At 65.7% G+C, this 24,979-nt stretch overlaps 4 protein-coding genes, 1 long non-coding RNA gene and 1 other non-coding gene across 11 annotated transcripts; 5 read left to right on the top strand and 1 right to left on the bottom strand.

The window, feature by feature from the left end:
- Positions 1 to 206: 206 nt before the first annotated feature.
- PIDD1 (p53-induced death domain protein 1) lies at positions 207 to 5,744 on the bottom strand. Of its 3 annotated transcripts, XM_016138340.2 has the most exons (16): positions 5,641 to 5,744; positions 4,622 to 5,001; positions 3,790 to 4,203; positions 3,338 to 3,547; positions 3,199 to 3,253; positions 2,852 to 3,053; positions 2,647 to 2,772; positions 2,377 to 2,556; positions 2,151 to 2,298; positions 1,902 to 2,037; positions 1,671 to 1,821; positions 1,462 to 1,585; positions 1,268 to 1,386; positions 1,084 to 1,197; positions 802 to 1,001; positions 207 to 580 (listed from the first exon to the last, which is right to left on the bottom strand). In XM_016138340.2, exons 2-16 carry the CDS (start codon positions 4,923 to 4,925, stop codon positions 322 to 324), a joined length of 2,742 nt encoding a protein of 913 aa, XP_015993826.2. In that variant the 5' UTR covers positions 4,926 to 5,001; positions 5,641 to 5,744; the 3' UTR covers positions 207 to 321. The 3 variants fall into 3 exon arrangements, with proteins under 3 accessions (XP_015993826.2, XP_036077764.1, XP_036077763.1); XM_036221871.1 differs by having other exon boundaries at positions 2,151 to 2,316; positions 3,199 to 3,547; positions 5,511 to 5,683; XM_036221870.1 differs by having other exon boundaries at positions 2,151 to 2,556; positions 3,199 to 3,547; positions 5,511 to 5,683.
- LOC118603015 lies at positions 5,729 to 6,744 on the top strand. Its single transcript, XR_004951108.1, has 2 exons — positions 5,729 to 5,997; positions 6,170 to 6,744. It is a non-coding gene; the product is annotated as an uncharacterized LOC118603015 (long non-coding RNA).
- Positions 6,745 to 8,048: 1,304 nt separating this feature from the next.
- Positions 8,049 to 10,218, top strand: RPLP2 (ribosomal protein lateral stalk subunit P2). 2 transcript variants are annotated; one of them, XM_016138406.2, is made up of 5 exons: positions 8,049 to 8,183; positions 8,371 to 8,494; positions 9,079 to 9,127; positions 9,908 to 10,006; positions 10,108 to 10,218. In XM_016138406.2, exons 2-5 carry the CDS (start codon positions 8,372 to 8,374, stop codon positions 10,179 to 10,181), a joined length of 345 nt encoding a protein of 114 aa, XP_015993892.1. In that variant the 5' UTR covers positions 8,049 to 8,183; position 8,371; the 3' UTR covers positions 10,182 to 10,218. The 2 variants fall into 2 exon arrangements, with proteins under 2 accessions (XP_015993892.1, XP_015993886.1); XM_016138400.1 differs by having other exon boundaries at positions 10,105 to 10,218.
- Positions 9,157 to 9,290, top strand: LOC118603305. Its single transcript, XR_004951180.1, has one exon. It is a non-coding gene; the product is annotated as a small nucleolar RNA SNORA52 (small nucleolar RNA).
- Positions 10,219 to 13,104: 2,886 nt separating the features above from the next.
- Positions 13,105 to 18,003, top strand: PNPLA2 (patatin like phospholipase domain containing 2). Its single transcript, XM_016138361.2, has 9 exons — positions 13,105 to 13,448; positions 15,046 to 15,278; positions 15,361 to 15,426; positions 15,790 to 15,999; positions 16,291 to 16,351; positions 16,439 to 16,615; positions 16,703 to 16,835; positions 17,036 to 17,158; positions 17,262 to 18,003. Exons 1-9 carry the CDS (start codon positions 13,244 to 13,246, stop codon positions 17,542 to 17,544), a joined length of 1,491 nt encoding a protein of 496 aa, XP_015993847.1. The 5' UTR covers positions 13,105 to 13,243; the 3' UTR covers positions 17,545 to 18,003.
- A 148-nt stretch (positions 18,004 to 18,151) lies between these two features.
- Positions 18,152 to 24,343, top strand: CRACR2B (calcium release activated channel regulator 2B). 3 transcript variants are annotated; one of them, XM_016138374.2, is made up of 10 exons: positions 18,152 to 18,994; positions 20,544 to 21,187; positions 21,265 to 21,376; positions 21,815 to 22,004; positions 22,420 to 22,566; positions 22,675 to 22,765; positions 22,889 to 22,981; positions 23,196 to 23,362; positions 23,590 to 23,661; positions 23,901 to 24,343. In XM_016138374.2, the coding sequence occupies exons 1-10, from the start codon at positions 18,574 to 18,576 to the stop codon at positions 24,094 to 24,096; spliced, it is 2,133 nt and encodes a 710-aa protein (XP_015993860.2). In that variant the 5' UTR covers positions 18,152 to 18,573; the 3' UTR covers positions 24,097 to 24,343. The 3 variants fall into 3 exon arrangements, with proteins under 3 accessions (XP_015993860.2, XP_036077765.1, XP_036077766.1); XM_036221872.1 differs by having other exon boundaries at positions 23,590 to 24,016; XM_036221873.1 differs by having other exon boundaries at positions 22,889 to 23,362; positions 23,901 to 24,012.
- The last annotated feature ends 636 nt before the right edge of the window (positions 24,344 to 24,979 follow it).

Genomic DNA, 24,979 nt, shown 5'->3' with positions numbered 1-24,979 from the left:
CCACGGAACAGATGCGCCTGGCCACACACGGGTCACTCTCAGCGGGGAGCGGCCGTTACTTTGTCGTGGGTGCCCCTCTGCCTCACGGGAGGGGGGGGTATGGGGCGGGACAGCAGGAGGTGCTGGGCACGTGGGAGGGGTTGTGTACAGGGGCCCGCTGCTAGCAGAGCCGGCCTGCGGCTCCCCACCCAACAAACACAGCAGGCTCTGAGACAGCGCCCAGACAGAGCATGTTGGTCACACGTGGGAGGTCACTGCTCCCGTACACAGGGAAGGCTTGAAGGTGGGGGCACGTCAGGGGCCAGCCGAGAGTCAGCAGGTCTAGGCCTGGGCAGGCTCCGGGGGCTGTGAGGCCGAAGCGCCGGGTGGGGCCGCGTCCCTGGGAGCCAGGCTTGTGTGGCGGATGCCATCCTGGTACTTGCGACAGCCGAGCTCCAAGATGGCCCGCACCTCTTGGGCCACGTCCCGCCGGTCACTCTGCTCCAGGGCCTGCACGAGCCGCCCCACGGCCCCTGGCTGCCCAGCCTGGCGCTCAGCCCAGGAGAAGAGCATGTGGCGGATCTGCCCGTCCAGGTCGTCCCTGGGGAGGGAGGCGTGGTGACAGCGGCCCAGCCCAGGAACACCCCACACCCGGGGTCCTGCTCACCTTCCCCGGGCCAAAAGTACCAGACTCTCCCTTCCCTGCCTGTCACATTGTTCCCACCTCCCCTGGAGGGAACTTCAGCCAGCCTCAACCGGGGATCCCCCGGCAGCCAGGGCAGGGGGCGGCGGAGGCAGCAGAGGCGGCTCAGAGGAACCCACCTGAATTCGTGCCGGATGCGCTGCAGCTCCTGGTAGGACAGGCCCAGGTGCAGGGCCACGGCCGGCCAGTCAGGGCCCAGGCGCCCGGCCACGTTCAGCAGGTTGCTCTGGGTCAGGAAGCCGGTCTCGGCATCGCCCAGGTTCAGAGGTGCCAGGGAGAGGCCAGCCCCTCTCCCCAGCCCCTCGGAGCCCCGCAGCCTCTGTGGGGAGGGATGGGTCTGCTGAGAGCCCTGGCCTATGCCCTGCCCCGTCGCACACACCGCCACCCCCTCAGGCCCGCACCGGCAGCTTGATGGGCAGAGTGGCCATCCACAGGGCGTCTGCGCCTCTCCTCTGCCGGGCAGCCTCCGCCTCTTCAGGTACCTCCTCGGGCACCGGTCCCCGATAGAAGGACACCTGGAGCGAGATAAGGGCTTCAACACCTGCCGCCGCCCAAGCGGCCCGGGGCCCTGGCCCGTTGCCCCACCTGGCCCCGCACGGCCTGCGCCTGCCGGTCCAGGCTGGTGGTGACGTACACCTCCTTCACGTTCTTCAGGTGTGAGTAGAAGACGAAGCACACCCTGCCCTCCACGCAGTCTGGGCGGTCTGGGGGCAGGGCCAGTGCTCAGCGGGGGGGCCTGGGGCAGACCCCAGGCCCCCGCTCCAGGGAGAAGGACGTACCGGCATCCACGTCCAGGCCCCTCTCAAAGGCGGCAAAGAACTTCTCACCCTCGAACATCTCCACCGTGTCGGAGGGCTCGGGGCCGTGGTACCGCTCCAGCAGCCGCCGCAGGGTGGCGTCCACCTGGGGGCACCCCTGGGCTCAGAGCCCAGCGCTGGCCACCCCCACCCTGCTGCCCCTGCCCTGGCGCCCCCGGCCCATGCCGCACCTTGTGGCGGGGCAGGCACTGCAGCAGGACCTGCTCGGGGTCCCGCCGCCTCTGCAGTGCGATGAGGTTCACGCGGTGCAGCCGCAGCCGCGCCCAGGCCTTCCGCGCCAGGCCTCCTACACAGGTCTTGGTGGTGTACCAGAGCCAGTACCTGGGAGGGCTGAGGTGAGCTGGGGCTGCATGCACGGGGTGGGCAGGGAGGGGACCGAAGGAGCCAGAGGGGACACTGACCAGGAGAAGTGCATGACCTGGAAGCGAGCATACAGGTGGGTGAGCTCCAGTGCCACCTCGGCCGTGATGTCATCCCAGGTGGCTGTGGGAGGGGCCTGGTACAGCAGGTGCAGGCGGGAGCGGTCCAGACTGAGGCCTGGAGACAGGAGGGGGCCGCCGGCTGAGCCCCCAATGGCAGGGGCTGCCCCTCTGAGCACTGCCCCCACCCCACGGCCACTGGTCCAGCCCTGCCACGTGGCCACCTCTCACCTGTGATGCCAGGGGGCAGAGGCAGCTGCACGGTGACTGGCCGGAGGAAGCCAGAGGGGCCGCTCTGGGAGAGGCAGAGCAGGGGGCTCACGGCCGCCGCGGGCTCCCCCAGCAGGGCCTGCAGCTCTCTGTCCGCCATGTGCACCACCTGGGGCAGACAGGCCACCTGAACACTCGCTTGCGCCAAGGCGCCACCTGCCACCCTTGGCGGCTGCCCTGCAAGTACCTGCATGCGGACGTGACGAGGCTCGTCGGTGGCTCCCGGGGGGAATGTGACCTTGATCCCAGGATTCCCCGAGGAGAACAGCAATGTCCCCTCTGGTGGCACCAGGCAGGCATTGGACACAGGGCGTGAAACCACGAGGAACCACGAGAAGTGTGGCACCTGGCAGTGGGCCCAGAGCCGCTGCGCACGGGGGACAGGGTCAGAGGGCACAGTGTTGGGCAGCGCCGCCCCCGGCCTCCTGCTCAGGCAGGCCTGGGTGATGGCCCTCACCTTAGGGGCCTCCTCTTCCAGGCGGGTCTCCAAGTCGCTCCAGCCGTCATCACTCAGGGTCCTGACCACCACCTCGCGGCAGCGCCGGACCCGCGGGGGCACGAACAGCAGCCACAGGCCCACCTCCTGCCGGGCGAGGGCGGCGTGAGCACGAGGGCCGTGCCTGGGCCCTCCTCGCCCGCCCCCCGACACGTCCTGGCCGTGCCTGCTGGAAGGCCACCCCATGGGGCTGCAGCTCCAGGACACCACTGAGCAGGGAGTCATGGGGACCCAGGGGGACAAGACGCGGTTCCGGCAGCCACAGTCGATAGCGGATGGTGACAGAGGCAGCAGTGGCGCCGGCGGGGAACTGCAGGCGGACCCCGCAGGCCAGTGTCACAGAGCAGCCTTGGGGGGTCACGGGGAAGCTGAGTGAGGAAGCACAGGGCGGGCATCGGGTCAGGCGCAGAGGGGCCTGTGTGTGTGCGCTCGGCACCCTGGAGGCTGGGAGAAGACCCCCAGGCGTGGTGCGGACAGCTGCTCCTGCGGCCCCGCCCCTCCCCCACCCCACACCTGTCCAAATCTGAGGTCAGGAACAGCCTGGGCATTTCCGGAACCACGGGCGTCCCTGTGGGAGGACAGACAGGTTGTAAGGACGGTAACGGTTCCTGTGTCCTGCACACGGTCTGCCCCTCCCCAGCAACGAGCCTACCGGGGGGACTGCAGGAGTCTGGCAGGGCCTTGCCTAGGGGGTTCCCCTGCAGCCGCACAAAGGGGGCGTCTCGCAGCTCAGGGGGCACGTCCCAGAGCTGGTTGTCCCTCAGGTCCAGCCGGGTGAGCAGCGGGAGGTGGGCCAGGCCGGCGGGCACGGAGGTCAGGAGGTTGCTGTGCAGAATGAGGAGCCGCAAGGAACGCAGCCCCGCTGTGGGTAGGTGCCAGCTTAGGGCCAGCAGGGGGCCACTCAGGGCCACCCCTGGCCCTGGAGCATCAGGCCGGGTGGGACACTCATGCTAGGGCCTCCCCAGAAGCCCTTGTGGTCATGCCCCATGGCCAGCACGGCACTCAGGCAAGCCGGTACAGGGTCCCTGGAAGGCCTGGCCCCTTGAGAGTGGAGGCCAGGCCGTGGCCAAGGCGCCCTCCCAGCAGGGCACAGCTGGCACTCACCGAGGGAAGCCGGGAGGCTCTGCAGCCGGTTAGAGGCCAGGCTGAGCTCAGCGAGGCTGCTCAGGCCTCCGATCTCGGGGGGCAGCGTGTCCAGGAGGTTCTCAGAGAGATCGAGGCGCTGCAGAGTGGACAGGGCCCCCAGCGCCGTGGGCAGCGTCTGCAGGCGGTTGTGGGTCACAGCAAGGAAGGTGAGGGCGGGGAGGCCCCCCAGCGCCTCGGGCAGCTCTGAGAGGCGGTTGTGAGACAGCAAGAGGGCACCCAGGCCATGCATCTGCGGGACGCAGTCTGGCAGCGTCTCCAGGCTGTTGAAGCTGAGATCCAGGTGGACCAAGTGGGCCAGGCCAGCCAGGCTGGAGGGCAGCGTGGTCAGGGAGCCCGGGAGGCAGGCACCCAGCGCATCCCGGCGCTGCCCACCTGGGAGGAGGAAGGCAGGTGTAGCCCTCAGTCCCAGGTGCCAGTGTGGCCCCCCCAGGGAGCAGCATGCAGGGAGGCACAGACCTCCCGTCCAACCCCACCCGACAGGGACTGGCAGCTGGAGAGACGAGTGATACCAGCTTATGGAAGATAGCAAGGACTGAGACCGCAGGCTCCCGTCGGCTGAGAGCCATCACCCCTGACCCAGGACAAAGATGCGCACCGGGGTCTGCTGGGAGACCCCACCGGGCAGCTGCAGGGTCCAGGAGCCAGGGCTCAGCCAGCGTCACACTGGGGGAGGAGGGCCGGGTAGGGAGTAGGGATGCGGGCTGGACCAGAGTTTGCCTTCAGAGACCAAGAAGCAGAGGCAAGAGCTAGAGATGGGTCTGGGACGGGGCTGGGACCAGACGGGGCTCACCTTTGAGGACCAGGGAGCGGAGGTGTGGCAAGCTCCACGGCACGCAGGCCAGGGTGGCCTCCAGAAGTTGAGGGTCCTCGTGGCCACTCAGCTGCAAGAACTCCACTTCCAGCAGCTGAGGGTGCTGCTGGGCACACAGGTGCTGCAGCCAGCGGCAGCCCTCTGGGTACAGGTCCAGACTCAGCCGGTTCCCGGCCAGGAGAGAGGGCGCCCTGGGCCCGGCATCCGCAGCATCTGTGGCGTCTCTCACAGCATCTCCTGCACCAGCCACCTGGGGCTCCGGCCCCTCCTCCACTGCAGCCATCGCCCCCCTGCAGTCCTCGAGGGCCACACATGTCCCAGCTTGCCAGGCAGGCCTGTTCAGGCAGGGCCCAGGGAGGCTGCAGAGAGGGGGTGAGGAACGGGCAGGAGTGGGGAACAGGAACTCTGGCTAGAGGGAGCCTTTGGGCCCGGCCAGTGCGTCCACTTATCCCAGGGTCTAGGCTGGGCAGATCACTGCCCAAATGGGGCTGGAAGGGCCGCAGGCAGGGGAAAGCCCTGTGTGCACAGGAGCCTGGGAACCTGCCTGGGGGATGAGGGGGCAGGGACACGGAGCATCCTAATTCTGGAAATTTGGACAAGGGATGCCGGGAGCTGTCAGGCCAACTGGCTGTGGCCCCTTCCAGGATAGAGTCCCCGGTCCAGGCCCCTTTGACAGGAGGTCTGGACTCTCATCTACCGCAAGAGGGCGGTAGCCTAAGCCCTGGGGGATAGTGCCAAATATGTTAGAGAAATGAATGTGAGGGAGAGGACCTGGGATCTGAGCCACTGGGCGGCTTTGGGGTTCTGGGGACTGGACCCCACTTCTCGATCCCTGGAGGAGGGCTCTCCCGCAGCCTCCAGTTCATACCTCGGTCGGCAGGGGAGGGCCTGGGGCACCCCGCATTCGAGGCTTGCGTGGCCTGGGGACCGGTCTCCGTCCGGGGAGCGCGCCGTCCCTACACCCCGCCGTCTCTATGGCCCCTGCTGCCGGGGCGTACCTGCGCTCCAGGGCCGCACGGCCCCTGATGCCGGCTCCATGCGCACTGCGCGCCCGGGTTCCCGCCGGCGCGTTTCCGGGCGGGCTGGAACTCGGCACCACCCCTTCTGGGACCCGCCCCATCAGAAAGCGCCCGTTGCTGCCCGCTGGGGTCCGCGGGCGGAGACCTCAAGGTCCCTCCCCGCCCCGCCCGCCTTCTGCCGGCCTGCATCCTTGGAGACGCCGACGCCAAGCCCATCTGCCCGGCCGCCAGCGCAGGTGGCCACGGCTTCCTCTCAGCCTGTCTCCGTCGGTGTCGGCCGGCCCCCCCCCACAGGGAAGACCGGCGGTGCGCGCCACGAAACCCGCCCTTCTAGAGGTCTTGGCCCCCAGAGCTGCTCTGCTCTTTGGCTGTGCTTTCACAGGCTTTTGTTAAAATGAGCTGGTGCAGTCTCTGGGCAGAGGGCGGTTTTGGGGGTTGGTCGCAGCTCTTGCCTCACATCCACCCCCTATCAGAAGCCAGAGCTCTGAGAGTGTCTTTGCCCTGACAGGCCCACTGTGCTCTCAGGCCCTACAAAGGCAAGACCCCAGCTCCAATGAGCCTACCCCATGGGCGATCACTCTGGGCTGGGCTCTCTGACAGTACTCCCCACACGCTGCCTCCTCTGCATCTCATACTGGAAGGAAACCAGACTGGAAGGGATCAGTTTGCCCAAGGCTGGTAGCTGGTGAGTGCAAAGCCAAGAACCTTACACCAGGTCTGTCTGCCTCTCGAGAGCCTCCCCTGTCTGTGCTCTCGCCCTGCAGAGCGGAGGCGCTGTAAAGAAACAGACGAACACATCCCAGGTCGGCCAGGCCTGGCCTACATCACATAGTCTGCACCCTCCTTCCTCCACCTCCGCTCTGGTGCCCCCGCCCACACCAGAAGGGGCAGCTCCTGTCCCCTACCTTTCAGTTTGCCTTCCCATGGCTGTCAGAAGACTTAAAAATGAATCAGGAATATTGCTCAGCCTTAAAAACAAATAAAATTCTGACATGTGCTACAACACGTATGAACCTGGGGGACATTATGCTGAGTGAAAAAAACCAGACACAAAAGGACACATACTGTCTGATTTTGCTTATATGAGGCCTCTAGAGAAGTTAAAGTCATAGTGACAAGAAGTACAATAATGGGCCTCAGGAGCTGGGGGAGGTGGAGGTGAGTTATTTAATGGGTATGAAGTTTGGTTTGGGAAGAAGATGAAGTTCTGAAGACAGATGGTGGTGGTTGCGCAATACTGTGAATGCACCTGATGTCCCTGAAGTGTATGATCAAAATAGTAAATTTTATGTATGTTTCCACTTAAAAAAAATCACATCATGCTACTTCCCTATTGAAGTAATGGAGTGCCATCCTTACCAGGATGGTTTCCCCACTCTACCCCAGCTGTGTGACTTCGAGCAGGAAAACCATAAAATGGGGGTCATATCAGGACAGCGACTGTGTGGTGGGCGTTAGCAGACCATTGCTCTCTGTACTACACTCCATGGCTCGCTTCATTGCGCGAGTCCTTCATGGGCTTGCTGAGGCCTCGGTACCCATCTCCTGCCACCTCGGGCCTTTGCACCTGACCCAGATCTTCGCACGCCGGGCTCATCTTTCAGCTCAGTGTCACTGCCTTATTCCTTCAGGGTCTACCTCAGCCTGGGACTGCTTCGTGGAGCTGCGCTAGAACCTAAGCTGGGCGGAAGCAGGGCCAGGCCTATTGCTTCTCAGGATGTAGGCCTGCACAGGGTCCCTGACACGGAACAGCGAATGAGTGACATGTGCTGATGTCTGCGTGCACCGTGCCGTCAGTTTCCAGCCCACACGTCCAGGGTCCAGGGCACCGCAGAGGAGGAGCCACTAGGCTCACGCAGCTCGGTTCCGCGGTGTGAGCGCGACTCGCCCCCTTCACCAGGTCCCGCTGGGAACTGGCGCCACCGACCGCGCCGGACATACGACCTAGGTCCCTGCAGCCAGGAACCACTCGAGAGCCGAGAGCGCAACGGCGGAAGCTGCGGAACCTGCGCGGAGCCCACGTGCAGCCCGCGCAGGCGTCGGCGCCCCGCGCCTCCAGCAGCCGTGCACTATGGGACTAGCAGTTCGCCGGCTGCGTCGGCCGCGTCCCCAAAGGGACGCACGCCGTGCGTGGCGGCCGCGCGGCATGTTGGGAGCTGTAGGCCCCGCGTGGCATGCAGGGAGCCCTGCAGGGAGCACTTCACTTTCGGCGCCTGCCACGCTTTGCCCCGCCGCTTCATGCATTTCGGGGGCACTGGCCCCACACTATACAAGAAGGCGACCCAGCACTGGCCTTCGCCTTTGCTGTGGCGGCTGCGTGACTGGATAGGGTGATGGCTTCTTCCGCGTCCTTATTGACCGGGCACCCCCTGACGTCACTCGGAGGCGCCCCCGCCGTGCACGGCGCGCGAGTCCCGGGGGCTTCTGGGTAGCTGGTTAACCCCGCCCCCCGCGCCGGCGCTTTCCTTTTCCTTCCTGACGCCGCCGAGGTCGCACGCGCGAGGCCTCTCCGCCGCTGCCGAGTGAGTGGGGGGGTTGGGGCTAGGCTGCGGGCCTGGCGGGGGCCCGAGGGGGGCAGGCGGGGCGCAGGGCAGGCCCCGGGCCGGGCCTCGATGGGGGCCCCGGGGCCGGGCCGGGCGCGGCCACGCTCGGGCCAGGTGGGGGCGAGAGGCCTCCGGGTAACGCTGTGGTCCTCTTTTCCGAACTCAGGATGCGTTACGTTGCCTCGTACCTGCTGGCAGCCCTCGGGGGCAATGCCTCCCCCAGCGCCAAGGACATCAAGAAGATTCTAGACAGCGTGGGCATCGAGGCGGACGACGACCGTCTCAACAAGGTAGCCGCCTGGGTGAGACAGGCGACCCGATACACTCTGCACGTAGTGCCTCCTCCTACCCGACGCCAGTTTTACGTTTGGGAAAGTGGTTTGGGGGTGGCCTGTGCGAGCCCTCGTGGCTATTTTTTGAATCGCTTCTTTGGGGCCCGGATAGAGTCCCAAAGCAACAGCCAGCGTGAGGCAACGCCCCGACCAGCATGGTTCAATAGAAGCACAGTGGAAGTCTCGTATTTTAAAATTTGTAACTTTTTCCCTGAAAAACGTAGGAGAGAATATTTGAAAACCGTTTTTTTTTTTTTTTTTTTTTTTTTTTACCGGATTTACTCAAGATGCTATTTTGACAGGTAGTAAACTTGGACATTTTGCATTCTTGGTAGCTTTAGAAATGTGGTCCATGCTCCCCTTTGCAGCAAGTCTCACTGCAGAGAATCCACCCGTGGGTAGTCACTGGTGTGGTGTGCGTCAGCCTAGAAGCTTCAGCACGTTGGCTCACCTTGTGCTTCGGAGGCCAGCCCTACACTGGCTCTAGGGGTGAAGCTCAGGCGGGGTCTCTGTTAACTCCTGGTTGTGGTTTTTTATTCTAGGTCATCAGTGAGCTGAACGGAAAAAATATCGAAGACGTCATCGCCCAGGGTGAGGTTGCGCAGGGCACTTTCCTTCCACGGTCCATCCTAATCCCTGCTGGTCAGCCCGTGGCCGGCCAGGGTTCGCTTGTGGACCAGAGCATCTTAGAAGCCTCTCCCGGAGCAGTGAGCACAGCATTTGTGGGCTCGTGCCAGGGCGCTTCTAGACACTGGGGGCGCTAGGGGGCGCTCGTGGGCTCCCCGGCCTGGATGCCCCGCCTGCAGTGTCTGGGCAACTGGACCTTGTAAACAGGCCTCACCCGTGTGCCCTCTGTGAGGGGGTTGGGAGCAGAGACGGGTATCCGGGATGACCACGGGCCTCCCTCCCCCCTTTGCTGGGCAGATTGTTTTCTGGTGACGACAGTCTGGCGTTGATTGGACTTGTTTGGAAGTTAAGCTGTTTGGGCAGTCGCTGCTGTCCGTAGGCACGTGATAGACCAGGGACAGAGCCAGCCCAGTAAAGCCTTTTGAGGTCGCTGGTGGAGATGAATACCTGGGCACTAGGGCAGCAGATCAGTTCCTCCCTGGTCATAAACATGTTTGTCCAATTTGACTCTAGGCTAGGACGCTCTCAGCCTGCTTCGGACTGATTTCCAGAAGCCGGGTTCCCAGATAGGAAGTCGTGGAGGAGGGGTGTGTAGCAGGGCCTCCTGTCTGGGAGAACAGGGAGGCTGGTGACATTGGCCCTGGGTGACCACCTCAGTGTATGGGACAGACTGTCTTTTCACTCCCCTGAAGCATCCTGGAGGCTGAGCAGCCGTGGTCTCTCCCCCTCCTCTGGTGTCTGTAGGGATTGGCAAGCTGGCCCGCGTCCCCGCCGGTGGGGCTGTCGCTATCGCTGCGGCCCCAGGATCTGCGGCTCCTGCTGCTGGTTCCGCCCCGGCTGCAGGTAAGTGGAGGCTCCAGCAGCGGTTGCTGCGATGCACTGGGGTCTGGGCACCTGGCCTGCAGCGCAGGCCTTGCTCACCACAGCCTTTGTCCCCACAGCAGAGGAGAAGAAGGACGAGAAGAAGGAGGAGTCAGAGGAGTCGGATGATGACATGGGATTTGGCCTGTTCGATTAGTGTCCTGCTCCCTCGAATAAAGCTCTTTTTACAGATCTCTGAGCGGCCCAGTCTCCTATAGGCAGAGGTGGGGCTCCCAGGGAGGAGGAGCTGCTGCCTGAAGAGCTGAGGGGTGACAGTGCAGGGGTCTGGTGCAGAGTAAGCACCTGGGGTGGGGGTACTCCTGTGGGTCTTGGGTGTTGCCAAGCCTTGAGTGGGGTCAGGGAGGGACATGAACCCCCTTCTGGGCATGGTCCTGGCTACTCTGCCAAGGCTTCTCAGGGAGCGAAGCCCTCGGGGACACTCGTGAAAGCTTCTGAAGCAGCACTGGCTGGTCTCCACCGCTCTGGGGAGTAGCCCAGTGGGCTGAGGCCCCCTCCCAAGACTGGTGGGGTTCCTCAGTTACACAAGAGGTGCGGTGGGTGTGTGGTTCTTCAGGTTTCCCTGCAGCAGTCGGGGCCAGGCTCCCAGCAGTGCCCCCCGGTCCCCCGCTTCATCTCAACCCCTGAGCGACTTGGGTATGCCCTCCTCTGAGCCTCATTGCCTGGTTATCTGATGGGCCTTCACCTGCTGTGCTGGGCAGATGTGAAAGTGGCTCATGGGTGCGCTAAGGCCACAGCGCTCGCTCAAGCCTTTTTAGGGTGGGCCTGCCCATGTCTCACCCACCAGGCTCTGGCCTGGGTGTGGGCCAGAGGGCCTGCCTTTGCCCACCCAGGTGCCATCCTAGCCTTGCAACTGTAGTCTCCTGGGCCTTTAGCCTCAGCCAGGCCACTTAGTAGACCCCTGCTCCCCGCCAAAGTCTCTTCATCTACGCCTGGTCGGGGAGGGGGTGTGGGGTGTGTGCAGGGCCTGCCCTGTGGGCTGGTGTTCTGTGCGTCAGTACAGCACAAGGGGTGGGGGAGGCCCTAGGGCAGGAGTGATCATGGCCTATGAAGGAAGGGCAGGGCCCCTCTGGTTACCCAGAAGAGCAGGAATTGGGGGGACCTGGACTGTGGGGCAGGCCATAGATGCCCCACTCAGGGTGAGTGGGATATGGGGCCAAGATAAGTGAGGATCACTGTCGGGGTCCTGGCAGCATGTGCGGGGGTCTAGTGGGGTGGGGTAGAGGGCCACTCAGTAGTAACGCAGTGTCCAAAGGCCCTGTGTGGGCCAGAGGACACCATGGGAATGGGGGCAGGGCACCGGCCCAGCAGACTCACACCTCGGTTCTTCGGGCCCAGCTAGGATTCCAGGAAGAGCTGTTCTGTTCTGGCTCTAAAGTCAACAGTCCCAGAGGCCTGGAGGGAGGCCGTGTACCCAAAACAGTTCTCTGGTGTGGAAATGGGGGCAGAGTTCTCCCCACACTGGAGCAGCACCACCCCCAAGGCCCCAGGGCCTCTTGGAGGCAGGGAGGGCGGGGGCTCCGGCCTCTCTCCGGAGCAGATCAGGAGTGAGCCTTCTGAGGTCACTGGCTCAGCCTGCACTGCCCAGCTCCCCTCTTGCTGGTCGCCCTGGTGGACCTCTGGACTTTCCAGGCCAGCCTTGGGGTTCTACCCTATCCCCACTGTGCCACACTTCTCACTCCACCAGCACCCTCAACGGCGTCACCCAAGGGTGATCATGCTGACGGGGCCACAACCTCAGCACTGTACCTCCATCCAAGGCATTTGGGGCATGAATAAGTGTTTTAAGTCAGATTCTGAGAATGCCCCGCCCACCCTCCCTCTCTCAGTGCCTAGGCCCTGGTCCCCTCTCCTCAGCCCTGTCCTATGGCCTTCGCACGTGCTGTTGGGTGGCCCAGGAGGCCTGTACCCTCTCTGAGTTCACTGCATCTACACACCCCGTCACCTGTTTTATCATTTTGAGCTTATGTTAACATCTGCCACCAGCAGCCCTAGCAGGACTGGGGCCGGGTTGACTTTGCTCACTGCTCTGTCCTCTGCTGGCCCCCATGCTAGGCCCATTGTGAGTGCTCCTGAGAACACAGCACACTGCCTCCCACTGCCCAAGCATGGACTAGCCCTGGGGTTGGGGCTGGTGTAGGGCACAAGGGGCTGGGGCCTGGCTGGCTCCCAGATACAAGCCAAGCTGGGCCCTGCTGCACAGACTGTCCTGGGGAAAAATGCGGAACAGGGTGGTGACATCACTGGGAGTGCCCCACCTGCTGGGGCAGTTGGCCTGGGCTGGGCAGGGCCCTGTCTTACCCCAGTAAACCCCACGGCCTGAGGAGCCTGGGGCAGACGCGGGTAGAACACAGGTTAGCAGGTTAGTGCCCAGGTGCGGAGGGGCTGTGGGGGCGGGGGGGGGGGGGGCGCAGGAAGGGGGAGGGGGGGAGCGGTGCACCGCAGGTGTGGTCCGCGGCGCTGGCGTTAGCTCTGGAAGTTGTGTGATTCGCATCTGGCCCTGGATGTCTGTGGGTCAGTCTGTGGATGAGTCATGGACCTTGGGGGTCCCCAGCCTGGGGAGCGGGTGTCCTAGGCGGACCGCAGGGAGGGGGTGGTGGCTGCTCAGACACCAAGGTCCTCCCATCGTGGGTGTCCAGATTTGTACGAGGCTCCCGGGCCCACAGACTCGGGCAGTCCGGGCCCGAGCTCGCCCCTTCCACACCCCCAGGCCACTGTGTGTCCATTCCCGTCACCCGCGATGGGAGGGGAGGGAAGGTGGCGGGAGGCCGGGGACGTGGACTCGCCGGTGTCGCGGCTCAAGACCCGCGGACCAGGCCTCCGGGAGAGGTCTCAGGGCCTAGGTGGGCCTCCAAGGAGGGATCCCTGGGTCGGGAGCGAGCCTCTGGGGAGGGTGGTCTCAGGACACAGGTGGGTCTCGGCCTGGGGGCGGGGCTTCGGGGCCTCCCGAGGGTGCGGCCGTTCCCCGCGCGCCCTGATTGGGCCGCGTGCGTCGGTTCCGCCCCGCACCGACCCCGCCCACCCTCTGAAAACTCCGTCTCCGCCACCTCCCAGCGCAGCGTCGCCGCCTCCACTGGCGGTGACCCTGAGTTACAGCGGCCGCGAACCGGCCGGCCAGGCCCAGAGCGAGCGGCGAGCGGCGAGCGCGCGGCGCACAGCGACGCCGGCCACCGGCAGAGCCCGGGCCGGCGGGCCGCCGCGATGTTCCCCAAGAAGGCGACGTTCCCCCGGGAGACGACGTGGAACATCTCGTTCGCGGGCTGCGGCTTCCTCGGCGTCTACCACATCGGCGTGGCCTCCTGCCTCCGCGAGCACGCGCCCTTCCTGGTGGCCAACGCCACGCACATCTACGGCGCCTCGGCCGGGGCGCTCACGGCCACGGCGCTGGTCACCGGGGCCTGCCTGGGTGAGCGGGGCCGGCGGACGGGCCGGGCGGACGGTCGTGAGCGCACGGCGCCCCTCTACGCCCGGCGCCGGGACGCCGGCCGGGCCGCGGGTCCGACCGGGCGCCGGCCAGGGGCGGGGCCTGGTTTGTTTTGCTCCGCGGGTACCCTGGCCCGGCGCGCTTCCGGGCCGAGGCTGCCACCCGGGGCCCGCCTCTCGGGAACAGAGGTTGGGGGCGGGCAGGTGCAGCAGAGCTCGGTTACTGGAAAGAGAAAGAGACTCGTGGGCGGGACCGGGAAGCCCGGGGGAGGGGCCCAAGCTGCCCCCTCCTCCCGGGCATTGGACTAGGTGCTGGCGGTCACTGTGTCCTGGGGCCTGGTAGGGGGGGTGGCCTCTGAAGAGCAGTCTAGGCCTAAGGGGCCCTGAGCAGGAGCCTGGCAGGTCAGACCAGAGCACGGGGAGCTTTCTCTCACGCAGTTCCTTCTCGTGCACGGCTGCCGCGGGGCTGGGTCCCTAGCTGTGGCCCACCATCTTTGCCCCTTCCATGGGACACAGGTGTTTCCGGCCTCTCCAGCCCCGTGGTCGGGAGTGCAGGTGTCTGAGTGTGCGGACACCGACTCTGCTCACACACAGGCTTCCATGGGGGTGCATGAAGTGGTGTCTGCAGCACAGCAAGTATTTCGGGAGTCCTGGGACTGCCCAGCCCCCAGCCTACTAGGGCAGCCAAGGTGACAGAGGAGTCATCAGTACCCTGGCCAGCAAGAGCCTGTGGAGGGTTGTCCCCTGTCTCCTTCTCAGGGGTGACGTAGAAGGAGCACAGCTCTACATCTCGGGACCTGGGGGTCTACCACTGTGGCCCTGACCCCTCCCTCCCACGGAGTCCTTCAGACCAGTGCTCCTGGTCCCCATGCTTGCCGCAGGACACACCCAGGCCCCTGTGCCCAGTCGAGGACATGGCTCCCACAGCACCTCCCCACCCCGCTCTTTCTCACTTGTGGTCTTGAGCACCTGGTGCCCCCACAGTGGCGGGCGCCGGTCCCACCCTGCCCCTGACCACCCCTGGGCCTGCCTCCACTCTGGCTTTGTCCTAGGTTGGCACCCGTGGCCCTCAAGAGGAATGTTGGGGGGGGGGGTCACTTGCTCTTGGTCGCAGTGGGACACGGTGATGGCTTCCAGGGGTGGTGGGGCCCCATCGTTTCCCGCCTTGTGCCACCAGGCCTGTGGGCCCCCTGGGCTGTGCTGGGCTTAGCGGGTCTGGATCTGGCCAAGTGGGTGAAGGCCGGAGCTGTTCAGAGTTGAGCCTCTGCTTTCCCAATTCCAAAACTGGTGCCACCCGAGGCCAGACCCAGTGACTCATGGGCCAGAGCAAACAGTTGGGAAACACAGGGCAGAGGGCAAGCCTGGGTCCAGCTGGCCAGACCTCACTGTCTGCCCTCCCAGGGGTAATGACCTGCCCCTCTATCCCCAGGGACAGGAGGCAAAAGTCTCAATTGTGGGCCAAGACCCCTGGTAGACGCGCTGATTCCTCCCGGGTGGATAGGTTGTCAGGGGCTGTGGGGCACTGTGCATGGAGCCATGTGGCTATGCCGGCCCCTGACCCTTGGCCCTGCCGCCCCAAGGTGAGGCTGGTGCCAACATCATCGAAGTGTCTAAGGAGGCCCGGAAGCGGTTCCTGGGCCCGCTTCACCCCTCTTTCAACCTGGTGAAGATCATCCGTGGCTGCCTGCTGAGGATCCTGCCGGCTGACAGCCACGAGCACGCCAGCGGCCGCCTGGGCATCTCCCTGACTCGCGTGTCGGACGGCGAGAACGTCATTATATCCCACTTCAACTCCAAGGAGGAGCTCGTCCAGGTGGGCCCTGGCGGGGTCGCACTTGGGGTGCAGTGGAACCCAGAGGCCGCTGCTCACTGCCCCTCTCTGTCCCTGCCCGCAGGCCAATGTCTGCAGCACCTTCGTCCCTGTGTACTGTGGCCTCATCCCTCCCTCCCTCCAGGGCATCGTAAGTACCCCATGGGCACCTTTCTTGGGCAACAGGAGTCTGCTACTGTGGGCTGTGGCGGGGGGGGGATAGAGGAGGAGGCCGTCTGTGTCCCCGAGCCCCTCGCTCCCGCCACTGCCTCTTACCGCACTTCCCCCAGTTACTCAAGAGCCGGGCCAGCCACGGGCAGTGCACACTTCCTGCGGCCGCCCCGCCCCCTCCCCGTCTGGCCGTTTCTCAGCCCGCAGGCCTGTGACCAGTGCCCAGTGGGTGAAAAGCTCAAATGGAACAGCCGCCGGGTGGGGCTCGAGGTGGCCCGGTAGGGTGGCCAGCTCACCCTGCAGGCGCCTCGCCCTGTGACCACCTCTGTCCCTGCCACCGCAGCGCTATGTGGACGGTGGCATCTCGGACAACCTGCCACTCTACGAGCTCAGGAACACCATCACGGTGTCTCCCTTCTCGGGCGAGAGCGATATCTGCCCGCAGGACAGCTCCACCAGCATCCACGAGCTCCGGGTGACCAACACCAGCATCCAGTTCAACCTGCGGAACCTCTACCGCCTCTCCAAGGCCCTGTTCCCGCCGGAGCCCATGGTGGGTGCCGCCAGGCAGCAGCCTGCCAGCCTCGCCTCACTTGGTGCTGGGGGCTGGAGCTGCCCCGCACCCCATCCTGGGTGACCGGGGTGGGGTGGGGATCTGGACTGCCTCTCCCGAGGGCCGGGGAACACTGCGGTGGCCTGCACAGCTCACCCCTGAGGCTGGCTGGGATCTCGGCCTGGACTCCTCAGCTTACGGTGGGGAATGGTGGGCGTGCGAGGAGGCCAGGACTCTGGGGACTGGGCCCCCCCCAGCCGCTGACCCCGTCCACCCCGCCCCCCGCCTCAGGTGCTGCGGGAGATGTGCAAGCAGGGCTACAGGGACGGCCTGCGCTTCCTGCGGAGGAATGGTGCGTGGCCTGCCCCACGGAGCCCTGGGGAGCGGGGCGCTCTGCACCCAGCCCGAGCTCACCCCCTGCTTGGCTCTCCCCACCTAGGTCTCTTGAACAGGCCCAACCCCCTGCTGGCAATGCCCCCTGCCTGCCCCCATGTAGCCGAGGACAAGGACGAGGAAAAGGCTGTGGTGGCCGTGGAGAGGGCCCGAGTGGAAGGCCACTTGCAGCGGCCACAGGAGGACCGCATCCTGGACCACCTGCCTGCAAGGCTCAATGAGGGTGCGTAGAGGGGAGGGGCAGGGTGGGCTGGGCTCCACTGACCCCAGCGCCCGGACAACCTCCTGACCTGTCCGCCCCTCCCCCCAGCCCTGCTGGAGGCCTGTATGGAGCCCAAGGACCTGCTGAGCACGCTGTCCAACATGCTGCCCGTGCGCCTGGCCACCGCCATGATGGTGCCCTACACCCTGCCGCTGGAGAGCGCCGTGTCCTTCACCATCCGGTACAGGATGGGGGCGGGAAGCGAGCTCGGGGCCCAAACTTAGGGTCATCCTCGAGTGCTGGTTACCTCAGGTTGGGGGTGATGAAGAGAATCCTTGTCAGGGTTTCCAAAAGCCAGGGCAGACACAGGGCCAAGGGCGGGGGGTGCACGGGCATGCGTGCCAAGCCACCGCCCGAGGCCATGCCTCCCACCCTGCCTAGCTTGCTGGAGTGGCTGCCTGACGTCCCGGAGGACATCCGGTGGATGAAGGAGCAGACAGGCAGCATTTGCCAATACCTGGTGATGCGTGCCAAGAGGAAGCTGGGCAGCCACCTGCCCTCCAGGTGAGCCCTCAACCGCCGTGTTGACTGGGACCACAGTTTCCCTTTAGAGGCCCACCCACTAATGTCCGCCCATCCCCGCCCCGCCCTCCTTCCCGGCTTGCAGGCTGTCGGTGGAGATGGAGCTGCGCCGCGCCCGGTCGCTCCCCTCTGTGCCACTGTCGTGCGCCGCCTACAGTGAGGCGCTGCCCGGCTGGATGCGCAACAACCTCTCGCTGAGGGACGCGCTGGCCAAGTGGGAGGAGTGTCAGCGCCAGCTGCTGCTCAGCCTCTTCTGCACCAACGTGTCCTACCCGCCGGATGCCCTGCGCATGCGCAGCCCCGACTGTCCCGCCCCGGCCCCCGGCCCCGCGACCCCGCAGCACCCTCCTGGCTTGCCCCCTTGCTGAGTGTCCCTCCTTGCCTTCCCAGCCCCCTGGGGTCCCAGTGCTGAGGGCCAGGACCCCAGCTTCCCTGCCCCATGAGGCGGGGCCCTGGGGCCGGCTGAGATCCCCCTCCCTGGTTTCTGTTTCCCCTGTGGAGTGAGGAGATGGGGGCGTCGCCAGCTGGCAGAGGACTTTGCCGTCGACCTCACCCCCAGCGACTGCCTTGCTGCACTGAGTAGGCAGGGGTGTGGCACAGAGGGCCCCTCACTTGTGCCTTCATCTTCCCCTCCCAGGCCCCACCCTCGGGCGGGGCGGGGCCCCAGGCCAGGGGCCCGCGGCCCGCTGCCTCCATGTCGGTGCAGTACTACCCCTGAGAACTTTGCACCTGCTCCTCCTCCCTCTGCGTTTTTCATTTTTTTGCTGAAGAATATGTGTGAAGTTATTTATTTTCGCCAAAGCACATGGAATAAAGGCCACAGCTCAGCCCCTGCGTCCTCCTTGTATGCGACGCCTTCCCCGGCTGACCAATGTCTATCAGCTTCAAGGGTCCCCTCTCCTTGAACCTGGCATTCAAGCCTGGGGCGCGCCCTTAAGGCACCCGTGGCCTCCTGGGTTGCAGCCCACGCCTCTACTTTCCCCCACTTTGCTCTGAGGCCTGCTGATCGCCCTTGGGCACAGCTTTTCAAGAGCCAGGGAAAACACCTGAGACCAAGATTCTTGCTAAATAAAAAATGGAAAAATGTTTACAAAAGGTGGCGTCCGCACCTCCACTCCATGGTGACAGGAGCTTGGGGTTGATTTCCAGGCTGTGGACGGGGAGGTTGTGGGGGCCGTGCGGGCCTGCTCCACTTTGGGCATTTGGCCCAAGGCTCTGCGTGAGATGCCGGGCCTCCCCGTGTCACGGCAAGCCTCACTGGCCAGGTGCACACATGTCCTGTCCCCCTGTCCTCTTCACGCACAGGGTACCCAGTCTCCTGCAGGTACATTAGAGAGGCCTGGAATGTGGGGCAGGGTGAGGTCTGAGCTGAAGGGGGCTGGGCCTTGTTTTGGGAGATGCAGTGTTTCCTGAAAGTGTCCTCTATCCTGGGCAGTGGGAGGGCATGTGGCCGGCCCTCCTTGGTGGCCCAAAGGGCCTGGGGTGAGGGCGCCAGAGCAAAGCCAGGGCCACAGCTAGCTGCCCTGGGCGCTAGGCCCTGCTCAGCCCGGCCCCACCTGCCTCCTCCCGCAGGCTGGAGCTGCGGCGGTGGCAGCCCCCAGCCAACAATAACGGTTGGTGGTGGGACCGCAGGACTGGGCGAGCCGGCTGGGCAGGTCCCTGGAGTGCGTGTGTGCCAGGGGCCACCCCCCTCGCCGTCTCAAGGTCCTGTCCTATCAGCCCAGCCTGTTCTGGTTCAGCAGGATCCCGGGCCCCTGAGGAAGCAGAGGCCTCCAGACCCCTGTGCTGCCGGGGTGCCCGGTGGCGCCTGCACCTCAGGTGGGTGCGGGGCCGGGCCCTGGCTGCGGAGGGGGCCCTGGGCAAGAGGGTGGGATTCCTCCCCCAGCGGGAATGCCACAGGCAGGGCTCCACTCTGTGGGAAAATTGCTCCTCTCAGCTCTACCCCAAGGTGAATGTAATAGAGTGCTGTGGGGGGGGGGGCTGCTGTGGGGGTACCCCCAGCCCTCACCCTGACTCTGCCCTCACAGGGCACAGGCACTCATGCTGCTGACTTAAGTATCATTTTCTAGTATATCACATGAGTACTGTGGAAAGACGGGGTGAATCGCCCCGGGAGGGTGCGGGGGGAGGGAGGCGAGCCCCCAGGCCTGGAGCGTCCCCCTGGAAACCTGTGTCTCTCTGGGTCCTGCCTGCCGTTTGTTTCCTACACACACTTTTTGGCGCCTTAAGTCAGAGTCCTCAGGACCACGCCCGCTCCTCGCCCTGGCCCCGCTCAGGGATGGTCCTCAGGCTGCGGCTCTGCCCGGGTCGGGGGCGGGTAGGGTGTGGGGCGACAGCCTGGGCGCCCGCGCCGCGCCGAGAGGCGGGGACACGGCTGCAGCAGCGGCGGGGCCCCGCCCGGAGCCGGCCCACGCCGGGGTCTCGGTGCCCGCAGGGCAGAAGGAGCTGCTCCAGGTCCGCGCCCCCGGCCGTCGCCACTTCTCCTAGAGGAGCGGCCGCCGCGGCGGCGCAGCCCACAGGTAGGTGCCGTGCGGGCCCCGCCGCCCGCCCGCCCGCACGTCCCGGTCGCCGCAGGGCGCGCCGACCCTCGCACGCAGTGGTCAGGGACTCCGGGGCCCCTCGGGGCAGGCCGCGCAGCAGCGGGGCAGCGGCGGCTCGACCCCCGGGGTGCGGGGCGCGGGCGCCTTTGCCTACCCGCTCGCCGGGTCCGGCCGCAGCGCAGCTTCCGGCTGGGTGGACTTCTGGTCCCCAGGAGCCCGGGAGCCGCCGGTGGGGTGGCGCCGGGTCCAGGCGCGGCGACGGAGAGAGGGGAGCGGTGTCTCTGGTGCCGCGTTCCCCCCTCTCGCCCTCCCTCGGACCTGCCGTCTTCCGAGAGCGCGCCCCTCCGCGCCCCTAGGAATAGGGCGGCGGGTTGAGAATCACGCCTCGAACTGAGGGGAGAGGACCTCGGACCCAGGTGTGGAGGTGTCGCCATGCTGGGGGTTGGCTTCGGGGAATTCTGGCCTCGGGCGCTGTGGGAACGACAGGTGGCTCGGGTTGGGGGCGGGGTGCCCCGCGGGGAGCGACGCCGCGCGCGGGTTCCGGGCCCTGGAGGGCTCGTCCGGAGGAAGGAATGGCTTAGTGCTAGGCGGAGGGTCTGTTGAGCCTTGAATGTGGGGTCTTCCTGAGAAGGGCGGTGGAAGGCACCCTGTCCCAGGCCGGACCCTGCACCTGCACCCTGGGGGCCTGGCGCCTGCTGGGAGGGGCTGGGCAGGGAGGAGGAGCTTGCAACCCGGCAGCCAGCTGGCTGGAGGGGAGGGCCTCTGATGCGCAGAGTGGGGTCTGAGGATCGGGCAGGATTGACTGAACCCTTCCACTGCCCAGCCAGGTCAGCGCCGTCGGCCCCGTCTCCATGTCCCCAACTCCAGGACCTGTTCAGCTCCTCCCCTGCTGACCACTCACTCCCTCAGCCAAGCTCTCTGCCCTCGGCTGCCAGAAGCCCCCATCCCGCTGTCCCTCGCAAGGTCTTCTATAGTGCCCTCCCCACACACACTGAGATCACGCCTCTCCCCAGTGAGCCCTGTCCTGGGCCCGCGGCTCCTAGCCCCTTGGGCAGTCCCCACAGACCCTGAGCCTGCAGCACGCCCCCCGAACTGGCCAGACCCTTTGCCAGCTGCGCCCTCTCTGGCCCCGCGCCTTGCCTTCCTCCACCGTCCTGCCTGGGGCCGGGAGACCCCTCTGCTCACGCCCGGCTCGGGGCTGCAGTGCAGCCCTCGCGCCTCACACCTCTGCCCTGTCACATCTTCTGAGCTCTGCTCAGGCCCCGACTCCTGGCTTCACAGCAGCCAAGGGCCGAGAACCCACTTCATGGCTAGCCCCGGGAAGCCTGGGGCTGGCGAGGCCCAGCAGGAGGAAAGGGAGCGAGAAGGGGGCTCCCTGGGGCCACGGGCAGCCATGCTGGCGCAGGCCCAGGAGCTGTTTCTGCTGTGTGACAAGGAGGCCAAGGGTTTCATCACCCGGCACGACCTGCAGGTGAGTCCCCAGTCCCAAGAGGCCGCTCCAGCCCAGAACTACCTTGGCCACTCAGCCCTGCATCGTTGTCTGGCTAGGCCTTGCAGAGCGACCTGCGCCTCACGCCGGAGCAGCTGGAGGCTGTGTTTGAAAGTCTAGACCAGGCTCGCGCGGGCTTCCTCACTGCCCGAGAGTTCTGCCTCGGCCTGGGTGAGCCCACCCTCATCTCCCCACCCCACCCCCCACCCATGGCTCTCCACTGGCCCATGCGGGCTCTGTGGGGCCCACAGCCTGAGCCTCTCCATCGCCACCCTTGGGAGCACGTACTGGTGTCCGTATACACAGGCGTCACAGGAAGGCGCCGCGGGCAGCCCCCCAGCCGCTGCGGTGTGTGAAGCTGACCCTTTCGCTCTCCCACCCCCGTCCCGTGCCAAACCCAGGTGGGGCTGGAAGCCAGCCGTTCATTCTGGCCGGAGCCCAGCTGTCACCTCCCATTCCCAGGCCAAGAATTAAACCAGAATAAGGAAGAAAAACAGGAAACTGGGCTCAGAGAAAGGGCAGGATATGTGTGTTTGTGGGGGGGGGGAGAGGAGGCTGAGCGGGGTGGTAACTCACAGCCCTGGTCATCTCTCCCTCCCATGCCCACAGGGAAGTTTGTGGGGGTGGAGTCGGCCCAGGGCGCACTGCCCTCCGGGGCTTCCGAGGAGACCTTTGAGTCGGGCTGGTCAGAGGTACAAGGCATGGGGGCCTTCCTGGAGGAGGAGGAGCAGGAGGAGGAGGAGGAGGAGCGGTTTTTCGCTGCGCTGGAGCAGCTGGGAGTGGCCCCGGTCCTCCGCGAGTGAGTCCGTGCTGGCCCCGCCCCCAGTTCCCTCGCCTGCGACCTCTGTCTGCGTGCTGCTTGTCCGCCTCGCCGGAACTTCTGCGCAGGGTCCCCAGGCGGCTCTGGCCCAGCAGTTCTATCTCCACTGCAACTACCTGGGAGGGGCCGGGCGTGATTTCCCGCAGAATTTGCATTTTAGGAGGCAGAAGCCACGGCTTCGGGGAGGAGGGGCGGCGCGGGGCAGATGGCCTGTACACACGACCCCTCGCTGCCACCCCAGCCCCGCACGCGCACATAGACCAGGCAGGAGCATGAGCACCCGGGACAGGAATGCATGCGGGAAACGTGCTTGGCTTGCCGGGGGCTGCAGGGGTCGCCGTCCCGCAGCGCAGGGAGCCTCCGCGTCATCTCCAGCCCCTGCCCACCTCTCCAGGCAGCGGGTGGTGCGGACGCTCTGGACCCGGCTGCAGCGCGAGCGGCCCGAGCTGCTGGGCTTCTTCGAGGACGTTCTGATGAGGGCGTCGGCCTGCCTGGAGGAGGCGGCCCGAGAACGGGACGGCCTAGAGCAGGCATTGCGGCGGTGAGGGCTGGAGACCAGGACGGGGGTCCGGGCGGCGGTAGGGGCTGGGGCTGGGGAGTGTAGTGCTGGCAGGTTCTAGGCGGCAGCGTCACCCCGGGTCCTTCGAAGGCGAGAGAGCGAGCACGAGCGGGAGGTGCGGTGTCTGTACGAGGAGACAGAGCAGCAGCTCCGCCAGCAGCGCCAGCGCCTGCGGAGTCAGGTGGGCCCGCAGCCCCGCCCCCGCCCAGCCCGACCCCAGCCAGGGCCGTCGCCGGGCTCTGTGTTCTCTGACCCCTGCCCCTCTGCGGCCCGCGGAGGCTCAGATGCCCCCGGTGCGTCCCAGGACCTCCCCCGGGAGGAGTGGAGAGGCTGTCTGGAGCTGGAGCTGCAGAGCCGCGAGCAGGAGCTAGAACGCACGAGCCTGCGGCAGCGGGAGGTGAGCGGCCGCCGGCCCACTCTGCCGGGAAGGGGTGCGGACCGGCCCAGCCCAAGCCCCCGTCCCCATCGTCACCTTGCACTCCCTGGTATTCTTGAGGTCCCCTGTGCCACAGTATCCCCAGCTTCGGACTTGTTGGGAGTCAGGGGCAAACCAGCTAACCCCGGGAAGAGGGTGGGTCCTCCCCAGCCTCGATTCCCCCACGACTCCCCAGTTGGAACAGCAGCTGCAGGCCCGGGCCACAGAGCAGCTGGAGGCGCAGGCGCAGAACGCCCAGCTGTGGCTGGCCAACGAGGCGCTGCGGACGCAGCTGGAGGGGGCGCAGGAGCAGCTCCGCAGACTGGAGGGCGACGTGCACGGCCGCCAGGAGCAAACCCAACGGTGCCCATGGGTGGGGCTGGGGCAGGCCCTCAGGAGGGGCGTGGGACCAGTGGGTGCGGTAGGGCTGAGGTCCTACTTGGGGCCCAGGTCTGGGCCACTTCCATCTCCATCCCATGTCCCAGCCCCGCCCGCCCCCAGGGTCTGCGTGGGGCAGGGTCCTCTAGGGTGTCGTGGAGCGCCCCAGGAACCTCCCTGCACCCAGGTCACCACTTTCTGCCTGCCCGCAGAGACGTGGTCGCCGTCTCAAGGAACATGCAGAAGGAGAAGCTCAGCCTCCTGCGGCAGTTGGAGCTCCTTAGGTTCGTTCAGCCGGTCGCTGGAGGGAAGGGGCTGAGCGCAGCTTGGAGCTCCCAGCTCCCAAACACTCCTGACCACCCCCAGCCCACTGCAAGGAAGCCCTTCCTTGAGTCGGCCCTCCATCCCTCGAGCTGTAGCCCCAGCCAGACACCTGTCTTCTGGTCTGAAGGAGAATTAGAGCCTACACTCCCCATCCCAGAATGCTGGGACCTCTCAGAGTCCTTGGACGCCCCTTCCTCAGGGAGCTGAACAAGCGGCTACGAGACGAGAGGGACGCCTGTGAGGCCAAGCGTCTGGGCAGTGGCCGCAGGAAGGCTCTGGCCGCGGCGCTCCTGCAGGGGCCCACCTGCTGCTGCTGCTGCTGCTGCTGCTGCTCCTGCTGTGCCTGGGCTCGCCCTCCCAGACATGGCTCGGGCCACCTTCCCAGTGCCCACTGACCAGCCCCGAGCGACTCACTGGGCGGTACTGGAGAAGCTGTGCCTGAAGGTGACTCATCACAGCTGGGGGTGCCCACTCAGAAAGTGGCTCCACCCATTGGGCTGCCCAGCCTGCCTACTACAAACATGAAGGGACTAACCTGGAGGTGGTCAGGGTCTCCTGACCCCATCCCATCAAACCCGTCTCTGTCCGACAGAAAAAAGCCCTCCTCCAAATAAAACCCAGACTGCACTGCAGCCCCCTGGACCTCCTGTGTGGGCAAGCCACATGCGTCCAGTATCCACGGTACATACGTGGCATGTGTGTGGCACATGTCCATAGCCCTGCTGTGCTGGGGCTGCAGCTGCAGGTCCCTGTTTATCCTGTGGGTGCCTCTGCATGTCTCTGATCAGACCTCAAGCCCTTACTGCCCATAAAAGCTTGAAGCTCCATGGGCTGCTCCGTAGGGATGGGGAGACTGAGGCCCACCGTGTCACCAGAAAGCACCCAGAGGGATTTCCTGCCCGCTCCAGCCTCAGTCTACCATCCCCTCCCCATGCCAGTCCTCTCGGCCCTGGGCGGACCGCGCAAGTCCTGCCAGTCCCGTGCCAAGTCTCTGAGGTGGGCCAGGAGCTGCCGCCCATGAAGAGCTGTGCCAACCGACTGTACAGACTCAGACCCCGCCTGGGTCTGGGGATGATTGTGGGGGTTGGGAGACCCCCACACTCACTCTGGTTCTCAGTCCAACACGCCTTCCCCCCATTCCCAGGCCAATGTCTCCCAGACTGGAGTGTCTCTCATAGGGACCCCAGGCCTCCTCCACAGGCCGGCATCTGTCTTGCCGACCCCTGCAGCCTCTCGGTAGTCCCTGAGTTAGAGAGAAAGCGGGGTCTCGAACACGGT

Source organism: Rousettus aegyptiacus, unplaced genomic scaffold (genome assembly GCF_014176215.1).
Source record: "Rousettus aegyptiacus isolate mRouAeg1 unplaced genomic scaffold, mRouAeg1.p scaffold_m13_p_5, whole genome shotgun sequence".
Taxonomy (NCBI): domain Eukaryota; kingdom Metazoa; phylum Chordata; class Mammalia; order Chiroptera; family Pteropodidae; genus Rousettus; species Rousettus aegyptiacus.
Note: the sequence above shows the minus strand (reverse complement) of the source record. Positions and strands in the feature narration are given on the sequence as shown.

Coding starts and splice junctions, on each gene's coding strand:
- PIDD1 (XM_036221870.1), bottom strand. CDS start 4,925: ATGGCTGCAGTGGAGGAGGGGCCGGAGCCCCAGGTGGCTGGTGCAGGA. Junction 4,204..4,621: donor CCGCTCCCTGGTCCTCAAAG/GTGAGCCCCGTC, acceptor TCCTCCTCCCAG/GTGGGCAGCGCCGGGATGCG. Junction 1,387..1,461: donor GGGCCTGGACGTGGATGCCG/GTACGTCCTTCT, acceptor CCCTGCCCCCAG/ACCGCCCAGACTGCGTGGAG.
- RPLP2 (XM_016138400.1), top strand. CDS start 8,372: ATGCGTTACGTTGCCTCGTACCTGCTGGCAGCCCTCGGGGGCAATGCC. Junction 8,495..9,078: donor ACGACGACCGTCTCAACAAG/GTAGCCGCCTGG, acceptor TTTTTATTCTAG/GTCATCAGTGAGCTGAACGG. Junction 9,128..9,907: donor CGAAGACGTCATCGCCCAGG/GTGAGGTTGCGC, acceptor TGGTGTCTGTAG/GGATTGGCAAGCTGGCCCGC.
- PNPLA2 (XM_016138361.2), top strand. CDS start 13,244: ATGTTCCCCAAGAAGGCGACGTTCCCCCGGGAGACGACGTGGAACATC. Junction 16,000..16,290: donor TGTTCCCGCCGGAGCCCATG/GTGGGTGCCGCC, acceptor CCCCCGCCTCAG/GTGCTGCGGGAGATGTGCAA. Junction 17,159..17,261: donor GGCAGCCACCTGCCCTCCAG/GTGAGCCCTCAA, acceptor CCCGGCTTGCAG/GCTGTCGGTGGAGATGGAGC.
- CRACR2B (XM_036221872.1), top strand. CDS start 18,574: ATGCAGTGTTTCCTGAAAGTGTCCTCTATCCTGGGCAGTGGGAGGGCA. Junction 21,377..21,814: donor AGAGTTCTGCCTCGGCCTGG/GTGAGCCCACCC, acceptor CCATGCCCACAG/GGAAGTTTGTGGGGGTGGAG. Junction 22,005..22,419: donor GTGGCCCCGGTCCTCCGCGA/GTGAGTCCGTGC, acceptor CCACCTCTCCAG/GCAGCGGGTGGTGCGGACGC.